Consider the following 13,742-nt stretch of genomic DNA (forward strand, 5'->3'; position numbering starts at 1 on the left):
TTTTTTTTTCTAGCATATGATGAATGATTTGATATTTCAGGCAACTTACTGCAAGATATTACAAACTTATTGACGGGGACTTTCCTTACACAAGGAATTTTCAAAGATTTGTTGACTGCTTTTTATTATTATTATTTTAAAATTATAGAATAAAAACATACAATTTCAATGTTGATGAAATCACAGACTAAATTCTACACAAAATAATGTTGGATAGTGTTATGGATGACTGATGAAATGGTTCCAAAAAATGTTAAATTTTCATAAAAATAAAATACAAATACAAATAGTTTGCCTAATTCATCACTAAAAATTTGTATTTGTAAAATACATATTTAATGTTCATGTTTTAAGGTATAATCCTTCTTCTTGATCTGTATTAGTGGTGTGATCTTGAAAAAAAAAATGTTTGTCTTACAGCCTAAAATAAATAGTATGATTAAAAATATTAAATGATTAATATCATAGAGATTTAAGTATAATATCTTTTCAAAGTCATAAAATAGAAAATATTTATTAAAAGCACCGCAGTATTTCCTAACAAAGAAGTGAAATCATCATTATTAATAGGGATGGGATTTTTACATATTTTTTTTCTACTACTTTTACATACGTTCATGCTTCCTAGGAATGTTTAGAAATATTTTTAACAATTTTGTTTTACATTTTTTATTAAATACTTCACCATTTTTTCTTGTAAGTAAATATTTTAGTACATATTTCCCATTTTATGTTTAAATATTTCTCCATTTTTACAATTTCAAATGAAATATATAGCAAGGGAAATTGCAATTGTGCAAAATTTTGAATCTGAGTTTTCAGTGGAAATAAAAGTTTTTAGGTCTCCCGAAACCCAGGTCTCACAAGGTGGTCTGTGTGTCTGTGTACCCTTACAGATACCCAGACTCTTTCACATACATACATGTGAACAGCCTTACCTGCAGGATGCCACTTGTGACCTTATATTTACTTGACCCTATATCTCAGGCACAAACTTTGTTTCCCTGTAGTAATCTGTTGTTAGCTTCATAAGATAGGAAGGCACAGCCACAGTCCATCTTGCTATGTTAAAAGTATTTTTGACACCTAGGCTGATGATTGTACAATGTATAGCACTAATGTCTATCTGTAAATATTCCAGGCAATTAAGAAAGGGCAGAAAAATGTTGGGAAGAAATTGGCCAGTCTCTTTCTTTCTGGACCTACTGTAGAGGGACCCGATGACAACAGATTCCTCCCCAATTTCATCGTTGAAACTCCTTTAGATGCTGTTTCCCATCATCATATTCCCAGTATTCCCCTTCTGGTGGGAGTCACAAAACAAGAAACTGGAAGTGGTGTGAAAGGTAATATTTTTCTAATATTTATTTTATAAAACAGTTTTTAAGACATTGAGTGCCATGTGTCTGCCAAATGAAACTGTTGAATTGGGCCAAATTGTTTTCTATTATTTGTTTAAAGTACAGTAAAAAATAGTATATTAACATCATAGATTGAGTCAATCATAAACACTTAATTTATGGTTTACAACACTCACAATATTAGCAGTTGTGATAGCAATGCCAGGACAAATTTGTGTGTTTTTTGAACTTAGATAAATTCATATACCTGTAAAGTAAGAATATATAGATTTAAAAGTATTTATTTAGTTGAGTTACAGGAGAAACAAGTAAATAAAAATAGAAAGAAATTATAATGGGTCAACTTTGTAAAAATGTTGTAGTTAGTCCTGTAGCCAGAAACAAAAGGTTTATTAAAATATTTGGTTGATCTGCTTGGACCCCTTTTAAAGCTCAGACCAAGGACCAACCTGGTGTGGACCAAACAACAACTTACAGTTAGTTTCCAAATTAGTTCTTGACCAGTGGCTATAAGGTATCGGAGGGTGGTCTACAGCAGTAACCAAAGACTAGGGATGAAACAATATCTTAAATTTATTTATTTTTAAAAAATAATACTAATAATCTAAATTGCTCAAAATAATATTTTATAAATTATAAGTTCTAAAAAATTGAAATTAAAAGATAAGACTAAAATATAATTTTTTTAAATAATTTATTTATTGATTGCGGCAACTGATTCAACACATACATTGATATTAAGTGTATTAAAATATATGAAACCAGCAAATTTGATATCAGTTATACAATGGCATGATACAGACATGTGGAGAATCTACTCATTGATAGAACTCCAATAATATTCCTAGAGGAGAAGGTCTTGAGGCCATATTCTTTTCAGATGCCTAGGAGGATTATCAGATAATGAAGGAGAAGCTAATTTTGAAACAAGTGGGTTTGGGTTGTTATAAAGTTTATCATGGAAGGATTGCTATCTGATTCTAGTCGTCGGCAACAAATGAAACATTGAGGTCCTGATGGATGATTTGATTTGTGATAAAGTAAGGAGCATTAAGGATTTTGGACTGGAAGGATGGGATACATGAGGAATTTGATGGTTAGTGAAGATCCAAAGATCAACTCTGTAAGTCCAGTTAAAAAGATAATTTAAAATCAGAACTAAAAAGATTCTAGGTTGAGATCAGAGTAACAAGTAAGGGTATTAAACACAGTTTAGCCATGGGCAAAAATTATTACTCCTGAACTACCTCATTTCTATGGCAGTTATAAGGCTTATTTTTTCTTAATTTATTGAATATAGTGGCTCAGAGATAGACTGTGTAGGTCTTTTTTAAAAGATATGGGAAAAAAAATCCCCAGAGATTGGGAACTTAATTTAATAGTGCCAAACCATTAAATAAAAAAAAGGGGGGAAAAAAAAGAGATGTACAAACTACAGGCCTATGTGCATCTCTGCAGTTGTGTATAAATTGTACACTGCAATCCTGAAGCATAAACAAAGATAACTTGTCAAAGATGATTTAGAGGAAGAACAGGCTGATTTCCGACTGGATAGACAAATGTAGTTTTTTCAATAGTATGCCCAAAATGGAAAACATTTTATTACGATCTTACCTTCCACCCTCTCCTCTAACCTTAAACCAAACTAACCTCATCCTTGCCATTATCATTACATAAATCCGCAATCAACATTTGTTTACAATGAAATAAAATTAAACTTAACTGATTAGTGACTAGTGACGGTGTTTCAAGAAATTTGCCTTTATGTATAAGTTAAAATAGTTACTCTCGTTATAGATTATCAAAAACGCCCTTGAGTAGCTCCAACTTAATCTTCCAGAACTTTGTAAGGAGCAGATATACATATAGATTTTGTTAATATTCATAAGCCACTCAATAAAATCAAATAAATATCCCACCATTCCACTCAGAAGAATTTTGGGACTGCCTGGGTTGCTTTGTATGGACAAATGTGCCCTAAGTAATTCCAACACTAATCAGTTCAAATTATTTTTTTCCCTCAAGCCAAAATTTTTATTTATTGACTATAAATGTTAAATTTCAGCTGGAAAATGCAACTTGATGCCTAGTTTCAGTTCAATCATTGCTTTCAAACGCGAAGAGAAAAATATATAAAAGAAAGAGAAAAATATTTTATTGAAAAAGGTTTCTTGCCCAACTACATTGGGTTCTTACAAACATATAATATATATGTATTTATAATTACTCTAACATACTTAATGGTAGTTAAAGATCTTTGTTGTTGTTGTATTTGTTCTTTTTTCTTTATATATTCTTGTTTGTATTGTGTTTTTTAATTATTACTATTAAATTTTGTCACTGATTAAATTAATTGAGCTAGATTGGATCTTTAAAGCAAATATTATATTTTTACTTAAATTTTTACAAAATATCTTTATTTAAGTATTAGAATAAGATAGATATTTACTTAAGCTTCTTTATTGGCCAACAAAAAAGAATATTTTAAATAAATGAATTTTATGTTGACTAAAAATATTTTTTTTTCTAGCATATGATGAATGATTTGATATTTCAGGCAACTTACTGCAAGATATTACAAACTTATTGACGGGGACTTTCCTTACACAAGGAATTTTCAAAGATTTGTTGACTGCAAATACTGGTATTAATAATTCCAAATATCTAATTCTTCAATATTGTATTTAATTATTTTTTTATCCATATTAATCATTTGATTTTTAGGTCTTTATGTCAACAACACAGTCAATCCAAGTTTAAGTAAGCTTTTTGACAGCAGTCAGTATTTAAAATTTTTTGATACTCTAATTGGTAATGCCCTCAGCGGTATAGAAAAAGTTATCCAGGTATTTATTTAAATAACTGATGTAGATAATTTACCTTTATCCGATGATATAATTTCATGAGATGTTTGATGATATTTTTTCTTTTTAATAGCACACAACTGATGCACTTTTCAATTTGCCAGCATTTATTTTATGTAACTTCTGGGCCCAAAAAAATAAAAATGTATATCTCTACAGTTTTGAACATACTCCATCCAAATCCATAGCAGATTATTTTCTAAACGGCATTACTTTAGTTTCAAATATGTCTTCTCAACAGGGCAACAGTAAAGGTATGAATAAATCCCTTATGAAGTTGTTAAAATTATAAAATGGATTTTTTAAAGGTAAATTTTATTATTTTTAGTATTTAACTAAATAAATGTAATTCGTAGTCCACAAAATTAGAAATCTGTTATCAATCTTATCTGTACATGAAATATTTAGTACTGTTGCAATAGTGAACAATTTCAAATCTGACTTTTCAACAGAACTTAGAACTCAACAGACTTTTAAGATCCCTTGAGACTCCTCTGAGTGAGAGATAACCAAATCCTGCAAAATGGTCTGTGTGTATATGTACGGATATGATTAGCCTAGTTCAAAAACAAAAAGATGTACAAAACCGAAATTACCTATCCAAGATAGTCATATGCTCGAGATATTACAGCTACCTTTTTGACTAAAATAGAGGTACTGGAAGTACCACATTATGTCGTCCATTTTACATTTGTTTACCATTTTCTCAAGAACAGCTCATAGCATTTTTATTAAACTTATCATGTTTACTTACAATGAAGTGATGTTTTATATTAACTGTATCTTATACAGATTGAAATAGTCTTAGAAAGCTTAAATGAGGAATTTTCTAAAAAGCTTCCTTCCTTATCTTTAATTTTGTAATTACCCATTTCTCATTGTTAGTAATAATAAAAAACAAACAAATTTGAGCTTATAAAATATATGAAAATAATTTAATAATTAACTAAAGGAGAAAATAAATGGTTTTGTGTTTCAATATTTCTAATGACAATTATCATTACTTTTCGACCATTGTTATAACAACCATGGAAACACAAAAAACATAGTAATGGTATTTTTTTTTTTTTATTTAACCCATAACTTTTAATCCAGTGTGAATTTTTCACCATCAAGAGTAATAAAGAAGTTGCTATTCTCAAACAAGCAAGGATTAATCGAAACTGAAAGTGGTTATGTGCAGTGCAAACTGCACCATTAATTATTCAGATGAAATATATACAAGGAGAATGCCGTACACATTCACTATAAATGTCTTATATTAATGTTAATAAAAAAATCTGATGTATCTGTATCAACTAATTCACTTTAAATAATGGGCTATTAATGATTTATGATAATTAATTTATATATCACTAATAAGTACGATTTGTTTTAGGTCCATCCCATGGTGATGATTTGGCCTTCCTTTTTGATGTGAGAAATATCGATGGGGAACCATTAAATAATGTGGATAACATGTTAAGTGAAGCAGACAAAAAAGTCAGGGATTATTTTGTAACAGTTGTGGCTGAATTTGTTAAAACTGGGTAAGTTTTCTTTTCCAGATAAAAGTAATTATAAAATTAATGAAAATAGTGGTTTAATGATTCATATGAACAGGGAAGAACTTCTTGTCTTAAGTATCCTCTCACCTTGTCAATATCATTGTTGTGGTAATATGAGATATGTACATATACTCAAGAATACTGACCAGACTCACATTAAACCACACTTCAAAATAGCTAATTGATACATATTTCAGATTAATATTTAGAATATTTTGATGTATTGCAAGTATTAAATTAACTAATCTGCCATATAAAGAAATTAATTCTGAATTGGTATCTATTCACAAACAATCAGAGATGCTTATACTATATTCATCTCAAATTGTTTCCATATATTAAGTTATTTAAGTATTCTATTTTTCGTTCAAACTCCCTTTGTGGATAAATTGTTATCTCTAAAGTGATAATAATCTTTACTAACTAATGGAACTGAAGACTTTGTATGTTTGATTTTGGTGCTAATTTCAGGAACTCTAAGTTGGAGCCAAGGTTTGACTGAATGCAAAGCTGAGGAACAAAAGATGCAATAGTTGAAAATTTGGTCCCTAATGTTAACACTACAAAGATTTGTAATGGTGCAGAGGAATTATTATTATTGTAGGCACTACAGTCTTACAAGAACCCCCACAGTTTTGGGCCTCCTCCACCACAGCCAAACAATCTACATGGTCTCTTGCTTTCTCTTTTCATCTTTCAACATTCAAAAGATTTAAATCCTCCTCCACATCATTCAGACATCTGATCCTGGGACGTCTTCTTTTCATTTTCCATTTTGTTTGCCATAAAGCATCTTTTTGAGTATCCTATCATCGGGCATCTTCTCAATGTGTCCTATCTATCTTATTTTTACTCTTTTCACTAAAGCCACGATGTTGAGATCCCCGAATAGTTCCATCAGCTCCTCATTCCTTCTTCTTCTCTAAATTCCATTCTTCATAACTCCTCCCATATCATTCTCAATAGCTTTCTCTCCCAGGAGTTGAGCATCAGTTCCCCTTTTCTTGTGAAGATCCATGTTTCTCCTGCATAGATCACTACTGGCCTAAGGATGGTTTTGTAAATGACATGGGGGTTATCCTTATTGTTTAAAAATAGCTTTTCGTTTTTGAGAGACAATTTTGATTGCTGCTAGCTATTCTTAGTGTGCTACAAGTGACATTCTGCAATATTTTCATGTATATTTCTGTACATTTTTATTTTAGAACAATAACATAAAATGGGGTGGGTAAATTTATTATTTACAAAGTATAATTTTGTTTTTATTGATTAGGAAACCAAGAAGCGATGGAGCTAACAACTGGACTCCATTTAACACCGAAGAAGGAAGCTACATGATAATTAAGGATAATCCAAAATTCAATAAAGGATTCAGAAAGTGCAATATGGGTCTGTGGACTGGAGATGCTAACATCTTGAAGTCGGCTGAATGTGGATTAAAAGGAGCCAGTGAAATTGTCACTAATACCATTGGTTCTGCAGGCACTGGACTTTTAAAAGCAACAAATGATGTGACTAGTGGATTGACTAAAACAGTTGGTAGTCTTGGGAATTTTGGAAGTGGTCTCGTTGGAGGGCTATACAAGGAGCCTTCACCCAAAAATGGCAATAATAAGACTCCTGATCCTGTTCAAGAACAAGGTGGTCTCCTAGGAGGGTTATACAAGGATCCTCCACCCAGAAATGGCAATAAGACTCCCACTCCTGTTCAAGAACCTCCTAAAAACAATAACAATAAAAATCCCTTGGGCCTAAAAATACCAAGCCTAACTAATCCATTTGGTTAAAAGCTATGACTTCTTAATAGCTACTAAACAGTATTAAGAGTGATATAATAAAATATATTCTTTATAAATACTCGGGCAAAAAATGTCAAAACAGAAGGAAATTTAATAAATTTTCAAAAAATAAAAGAATTTAAATGAAAATAACTATCCAACTCTCTCAGTTGGCCTAAAAAATTGATAATAATTTAAATAGATCAATACTTATGTGGACAGATCTAATATGAGGTTGAGGTATTCCTTTCTATGGTAGATAGGGAACAGCAGTAATCTGAAGAAAAATGATTTTGTCAACAATTTTTCTTCAGTTTATAGCAGAATCAACTTACAATTTTTTTATTCTTTTATAAACTATAAAGCAAAAATGTAAAATAAAAGGTGAATATATTGTTTACAGGATATTGTTGTAACTTTTTATTTTTATTTTTGTTTTTGTAGTTGTGACTGAGGTGTGAAAATAAATCAAATAAAAATATTTTATGTACAATAAGATTTTATTCTCATGTTTTCTTTAATTTTTTAACAATTTTATAAACATCAATAACTTTTAAATATTATTCTTGGAATTCATTTATCAAATTTTGGGTAACATCAATATTACATACAAGGATCCTTAGATTAAAGGAAATAACAATTACCTACATGTTAGCTAAAACTGAAGGTGGCCACTGATGATCACTTCAAAAGGAAAAATGGAATGATGAAATGAATTGAATGGAGTGAAGAAGCTTTCAAGGGCCTCACTGACAATAACACCACTCCATCATTCAATTTTTTATTGACAGGAAAACAATCAGATCCAACTATAACATGTCAACGCGTATTTTATAATACTTACAGTCAACAAATATTTTAACAAACAGCTTAATATAACTATTGAGAGCTAATAGTGCCTCTAAAATTGCAAGAACATTAACTCATTTATTCTTACACCTTTAAAAAAATAAAAAAAACATTGAAGGTTTCAGCATATTATAAATAATAGATTCACTAAAAGTTTTATTTCCTTTCAATTATTATTTGTATTTTTAGCATGATAATAGTAAAAAAAAAACAACACAAAATTGTAAGTTGAAAGGAATATGGTCTGGGTGCGGTCAAAAATTTTTGACCGCACCCGGACCATATTCCTTTCATCTTTACACACGGTCAATCAATAATCTTCCATTACTATTTTTTTGTTCTTTTTTGACCGCACCCGGACCATATTCCTTTCATCTTTACACACGGTCAATCAATAATCTTCCAAAATTGTAAGTTATTTATATTTTTTAACATAATTAACAAAAAAAATTTTTTTTTTCTATGAATATTTTATACAGTCAATATTGTAAAATTTTACTATACTGTATATTGTAAAATTTAACTATACTGTATATAGTAAAATTCAACTATACTGTGTATTATAAAATTTAACTATATTGTATTTACTGACCAACAATTTTTATTATTATAACAGTCTGAAATTTACACCATTCATCATTCTGCTCCATCAGTTTTCCCCATTCTGGGTCAACTGGAATGATGTAATTTCAACCTGTGATAATGTTTCGGACTGATGAAATCGTAGGCTCCACATCACTTTAAAAAATCCACATTGGATTTCACATAACTATTCCAAGTTCCACTTGATATGGAGTAATCATCATTAGCCACCTTGACACTTGAATTTTACGACACTCAACATAAGATATTCTTATGTAATAGGATATGAACAACTTACCAAATAAGTCCTAAAGACTAGCCTACATGTGTTATATTTATTTCCAACTGTTTCAAGAATAATTCAATTACATCAAGAGAATATAATTTAAAATTATATTATAAATTTTTTTTTCTTTGAAAATATATAATTTTATATTAAAAACAGTTTTTAAAAAATTACTGAAATAGAAAACATCTTAGAAATAACTTATTCGTCGTTCACTTCATCCACAAATGAGCTCAACATTTCATCATCACTGTCTTCTACAGTTAAGAAATGCTCTTCTTCCCTTACGCCGTTCATTTTAATTTTTTTCGATAATGAATTATCAATGTCTTCCAAATTCCGCTTTTTCACCTTTTCAGACTCATTACTTTGCTCAACATCTAATTCTTTACCATTTGTTTCAACTTCATTGCCAGAAACAGAGTCAGAGTTTGTTATGCTAACATTCTTTTCAGAATCTAGAATAACAACTGGCCTGCTTGAATCAGAATTGAATGATTCAGAATTATTGCTCTGATTGAATGATTCAGAATCAATGGTCTGATTGAATGAGTCTGAAGCAGGCATTATTTCTGTTGATTCATTAACTTCGTTTTCATTATTAATTTGAATGTTGCCATGTTTATCGACAGCCTCGTTATCAGCACAGAAGACAGATTTGTCAAAATCTTGAAGAGATGTTTCACTCATAGCCTCAATTTCAGTAGAATTCAAGATATCATTAGATTTGGAATTCAAGTCTAAGGAACTTATATTGTTTACATTATGAACACGTTTTCTCGTTTCTCTCAGATACTTTTCCTTGTTAAGATGATTCAAGCCTTCTTGGGTGATTTGGTACTCTAGAGATGTGAATGGTGGTTTTAGTATCTTCCCTATGGTATTGAGTGCATGTACACAGAACGTCAATACCTATCAACAAACAAAAATAATTAGATATTATAATAAACCTAGTCTTTTTCAACAGATACGCAATGCGGAGTGGCCATAAAACATTTGGTTCAAAACAGAAAAATAAATTAGCAGAGGGTGAGGAATACACATCAGGGAGTGTAATACGAGGGTGGTCTGAAAAGTATCCAACCGCAATGTAAAGATGGCAGCACTCGTAAATAAAAGCAAGTGAATTTTGTTGTTCATCTGTTGACAGTTACCCACCAAAGTTTCAACCATTTTGGACGCGCATTGTTTATGTAACAGTCATTTGAGTTAGTTGATGTGGGTGTTTTTGTGAAAATGGAAAAAATCGAGTATCGAGCTGTCATTAAATATTTGTTTTTGAAAGGCAATACGCCTACGCAAATCAAAGATGAGTTGGATTCTGTGTATGGGGACTCAGCACCATCATTTACCATAGTGAAATTTTGAGCAGCTGAATTTAAATGTGGCCTTAAGAGCATGGGAGACGATGAACATTCAGGATGTTCAAAAACTGCAACTACCGACGAAAACATCACCAAATGGTGCTAGACGACCGCCAAATTAAAGTGAGAGATAGCAGAGGTTATGAATATTCAAAAGAATGTGTTAGTTACATATTAAATCAAGATTCAGATATGAGAAAGCTGTCCGCACGTTGACTGCCGCATTAGACCAAAAATGTGTTCAAATGAACATTTCCAACATTCTGTTGGCACAGTTTAGGCGCAATAAATCCGAGGTTTTAGTGCTGATTTATTACTGTAGATGAAACTTGGATACACCATTATACGCCCTAAACAAAAATAAAGTCCAAACAGTGGACTGGAAAGGGGGAACTGGCTCCAAAAAAAGCCAAAACTGTTTTCTCAGCTGGGAAAGTGATGTCGACTGCTTTTTGGGATTTCGTGAACAATTATTTTGCAGAGAAAAAAGCTGAGCACTTTTTGGACAGGTTACAGAGATGGGAACATCGCTGGGAGAAGAGCGTAGAGTTACAAGGAGACTATGTTGAAAAGTAAAAAAAAAATTTCAGAAAAACTGTCTTGTAGTTAGGTCGGAAACTTTTCAGACCACCGTCATATCCCAAAATCTTTGAGAATTTTTAGGCAAACTAAGTGCTTTAGGTCAATTTATGAAATATAACATTTATATAATAAAAATTAGGAATACAAAATTTAAACAAAGCACATACATGTTTTTACTTTGGCTCAAGTATAAAACCTACCTATAACCTCTCAGGGAGGTAGTATCAGGATCCATTTCCCAGGGCCATTGTGAAATAAATACTGATTGATCTGAGAGGGAATCAAACCTACAACATTCGGAACCAGGCACTCTGGAATCCTCACTCAAACATGCTAGACTATCACATTCTCAAGAACATATTTTTATACATAAATTAAAACAAAGTTAAGAACTGAATAACAAATTTAACTTTTTCAAATTTACATTTCAATCAAGTTAATTTACAGTTAGTGCGTCCAGTTCAATTAATTATTGAGTTTCTTAGGTTCCTCAAATAATTTTATGAATTATTCATCTTTTTTAAAAAGTCCTTGTTTTTAAGAATCACTTAATAAAACGTTTCACAAATGTAGCTAAAACTAACACGAACCATCAAGGTTAAACTAACTGTTTCTGTTTGACTAATTTTTTTGTAAAGACAAAATTTTTCAATAAAACAAATGTTATTCAATAAACAAAATTTAATGTCATGACTGCTCATCAATAAATTTATGGAGTTGTTAAAACTCATCTGTGATAAGAATAAATTTCAAAACCGTGGATTTTCTTTTTATCAAGGACTTTTAGGAAATTGATAGGATAGCTGGAAAAGCCTTAGTAAATAAAAGGAGTGTCCATTGAAAATGAGAAGTATGGCCACCCTTTTAAAAGTTTCAACATGGTTACTAAAGACAAAAATAAAATTAATACTTCTTAAAGAAAATAAATAAGTTTAACTTTATTAGATAACAGTTTCTTTCAAAATCTAAATATAAGAATAGAAACTAAATATGAATACAAAATAAAAAATTTTCAAACAATAAATATATCTTTAAAAAGTTACCTGAATCGAAGAATCCTTCATTCCTTTTGAAAATATAGTAGTCGCAAAGTTGTTGGGTGGAGGAAAAGAAGGATGATAATAGTTACAGAGTGACAGGAGAGCTTTGTACAAACTCAGACGGCAGCTTTCATCTGAATAAGGTATCGGGGCATTAGAAGATCTTGAATGTTGAATACGCAGCAATTTGCTCACAATGACTTCTTGAAGAAGCTAACAAAGAGAATAAATTAATTGTATTATCGTTTAATAAAATCTGATTAAAATAGAAAATGGGAGTAAGTTCAAGAAGTACTAATAAAATAAAAATAATTTCACTGCAAGTTTACAAGTGATGAAATTAATGGACTGTTTGTTGACCAACGACATAAGCAAGGAGCAAGGAGGTGATATGGCCAGCATCTATGCTCAGCCAGATTTTTACTGAAACCCTATATATAACTCATATTGAATCACTTAAATAACTTGATGAATTTCATTGAATTTAAGGAGCATATTTTGATTAATTTATAATACAAAACATCATACATTAAATTTCCATTTATGTGTTTACATGAATAGGAAATATTATCGTAACAACAATATGTAGTATGGTAATTGTTTTGCAACAACCAGTATAGTAACAATAATTGACAATTAGCCATATTTTCCAAGAATGCCCATATTTCACATCAATCTCAATAGCTTAGGATTAAACGCGGATAGTTCAAAAACCCTCAGAGACGATGATAAAACAATAAAATTAGTATTTCAGTTTTTAAAATCAAAACAAAAATTTACTAACAAAAATATAACATAGAACAAACAGAAAAAAATAATAATAATAAAGTTTAAAAAATAAATGTAAGAAAAATAAGGAATAAAAGGCGTTTATAACGAATGATGTTTTAGGCCACTAAACAAAATAATAAAAATCACATTAGAAGAAGATAGAATTACAGTAAAAAGTTATTTCCTCTCATTAAATAGATAAACTTTTATTAGGGTTTAGAAGAACAAAAAATTGTAGATAACAATAAATAACAAAACTGTACTAAATAAACAGAACATTTATTACTTTATGTTGTTCAGGTTTCATAACAGTTGATGTTGAAGATAAAATAGTTGGGATAAGTTCTAATGCTGCTTTACATATATCTTTATCTTCTTCTTTGTAGACTATGTGCTCCAATGTTAATGATACTTCTTTTTTATGTTTGTGTTTTTTATTTTTTCCTTTACCAGTCGGGACCTGAAAATCAACAGCTTTAAAATCAGAAAAATATAAATGCAAGAGAAACATTCTAAATTTTTTGTATATCAAAACTTAAAACGAAGAAATTAAATCAATAAATGAAAACTTTTAAATTTTCTCTCCCAAATATGAAGCTGAGATCTGTATATACCCAAGGTCCCTTAGGACTAGTGTGATGTCTCAGATGTGATCTTTTTAATTATCTATTTCAAAAAATTTCTTTATTATAAATATAAATTCAGATTCCTTAAGAAG

At 30.2% G+C, this 13,742-nt stretch overlaps 2 protein-coding genes and 1 long non-coding RNA gene across 3 annotated transcripts in view; 1 reads left to right on the forward strand and 2 right to left on the reverse strand.

Annotated features, from left to right (window-relative positions):
* Positions 1 to 3,376, reverse strand: part of LOC136797278 (uncharacterized) — a 4,772-nt gene extending 1,396 nt beyond the window's left edge. Inside the window, exons 1-2 of the long non-coding RNA XR_010845134.1 lie at positions 3,281 to 3,376; positions 1,538 to 1,608 (exon numbers count right to left, since the gene is read on the reverse strand). This is a non-coding gene — a long non-coding RNA (uncharacterized lncRNA). The remainder of the gene's footprint in view (positions 1 to 1,537; positions 1,609 to 3,280) is intronic.
* LOC106681014 (esterase E4) overlaps positions 1 to 8,053 on the forward strand; it is a 17,976-nt gene extending 9,923 nt beyond the window's left edge. Inside the window, exons 6-11 of the mRNA XM_014421111.3 lie at positions 1,142 to 1,346; positions 3,919 to 4,005; positions 4,086 to 4,207; positions 4,299 to 4,479; positions 5,604 to 5,754; positions 7,046 to 8,053. Of these exons, the coding sequence (XP_014276597.1) occupies positions 1,142 to 1,346; positions 3,919 to 4,005; positions 4,086 to 4,207; positions 4,299 to 4,479; positions 5,604 to 5,754; positions 7,046 to 7,559 (1,260 nt within the window). The 3' untranslated portion in view covers positions 7,560 to 8,053. The remainder of the gene's footprint in view (positions 1 to 1,141; positions 1,347 to 3,918; positions 4,006 to 4,085; positions 4,208 to 4,298; positions 4,480 to 5,603; positions 5,755 to 7,045) is intronic.
* Positions 8,054 to 8,751: 698 nt separating this feature from the next.
* Positions 8,752 to 13,742, reverse strand: part of LOC106681018 (proline-, glutamic acid- and leucine-rich protein 1) — a gene marked incomplete in the record, with an annotated part of 17,241 nt that continues 12,250 nt past the window's right edge. Inside the window, 3 exon segments of the mRNA XM_067053420.1 lie at positions 8,752 to 10,179; positions 12,257 to 12,466; positions 13,311 to 13,484. Of these exon segments, the coding sequence (XP_066909521.1) occupies positions 9,469 to 10,179; positions 12,257 to 12,466; positions 13,311 to 13,484 (1,095 nt within the window).

Source organism: Halyomorpha halys, unplaced genomic scaffold (assembly GCF_000696795.3).
Source record: "Halyomorpha halys isolate HHAL.00 unplaced genomic scaffold, Hhal_1.1 Scaffold304.1, whole genome shotgun sequence".
NCBI lineage: Eukaryota > Metazoa > Arthropoda > Insecta > Hemiptera > Pentatomidae > Halyomorpha > Halyomorpha halys.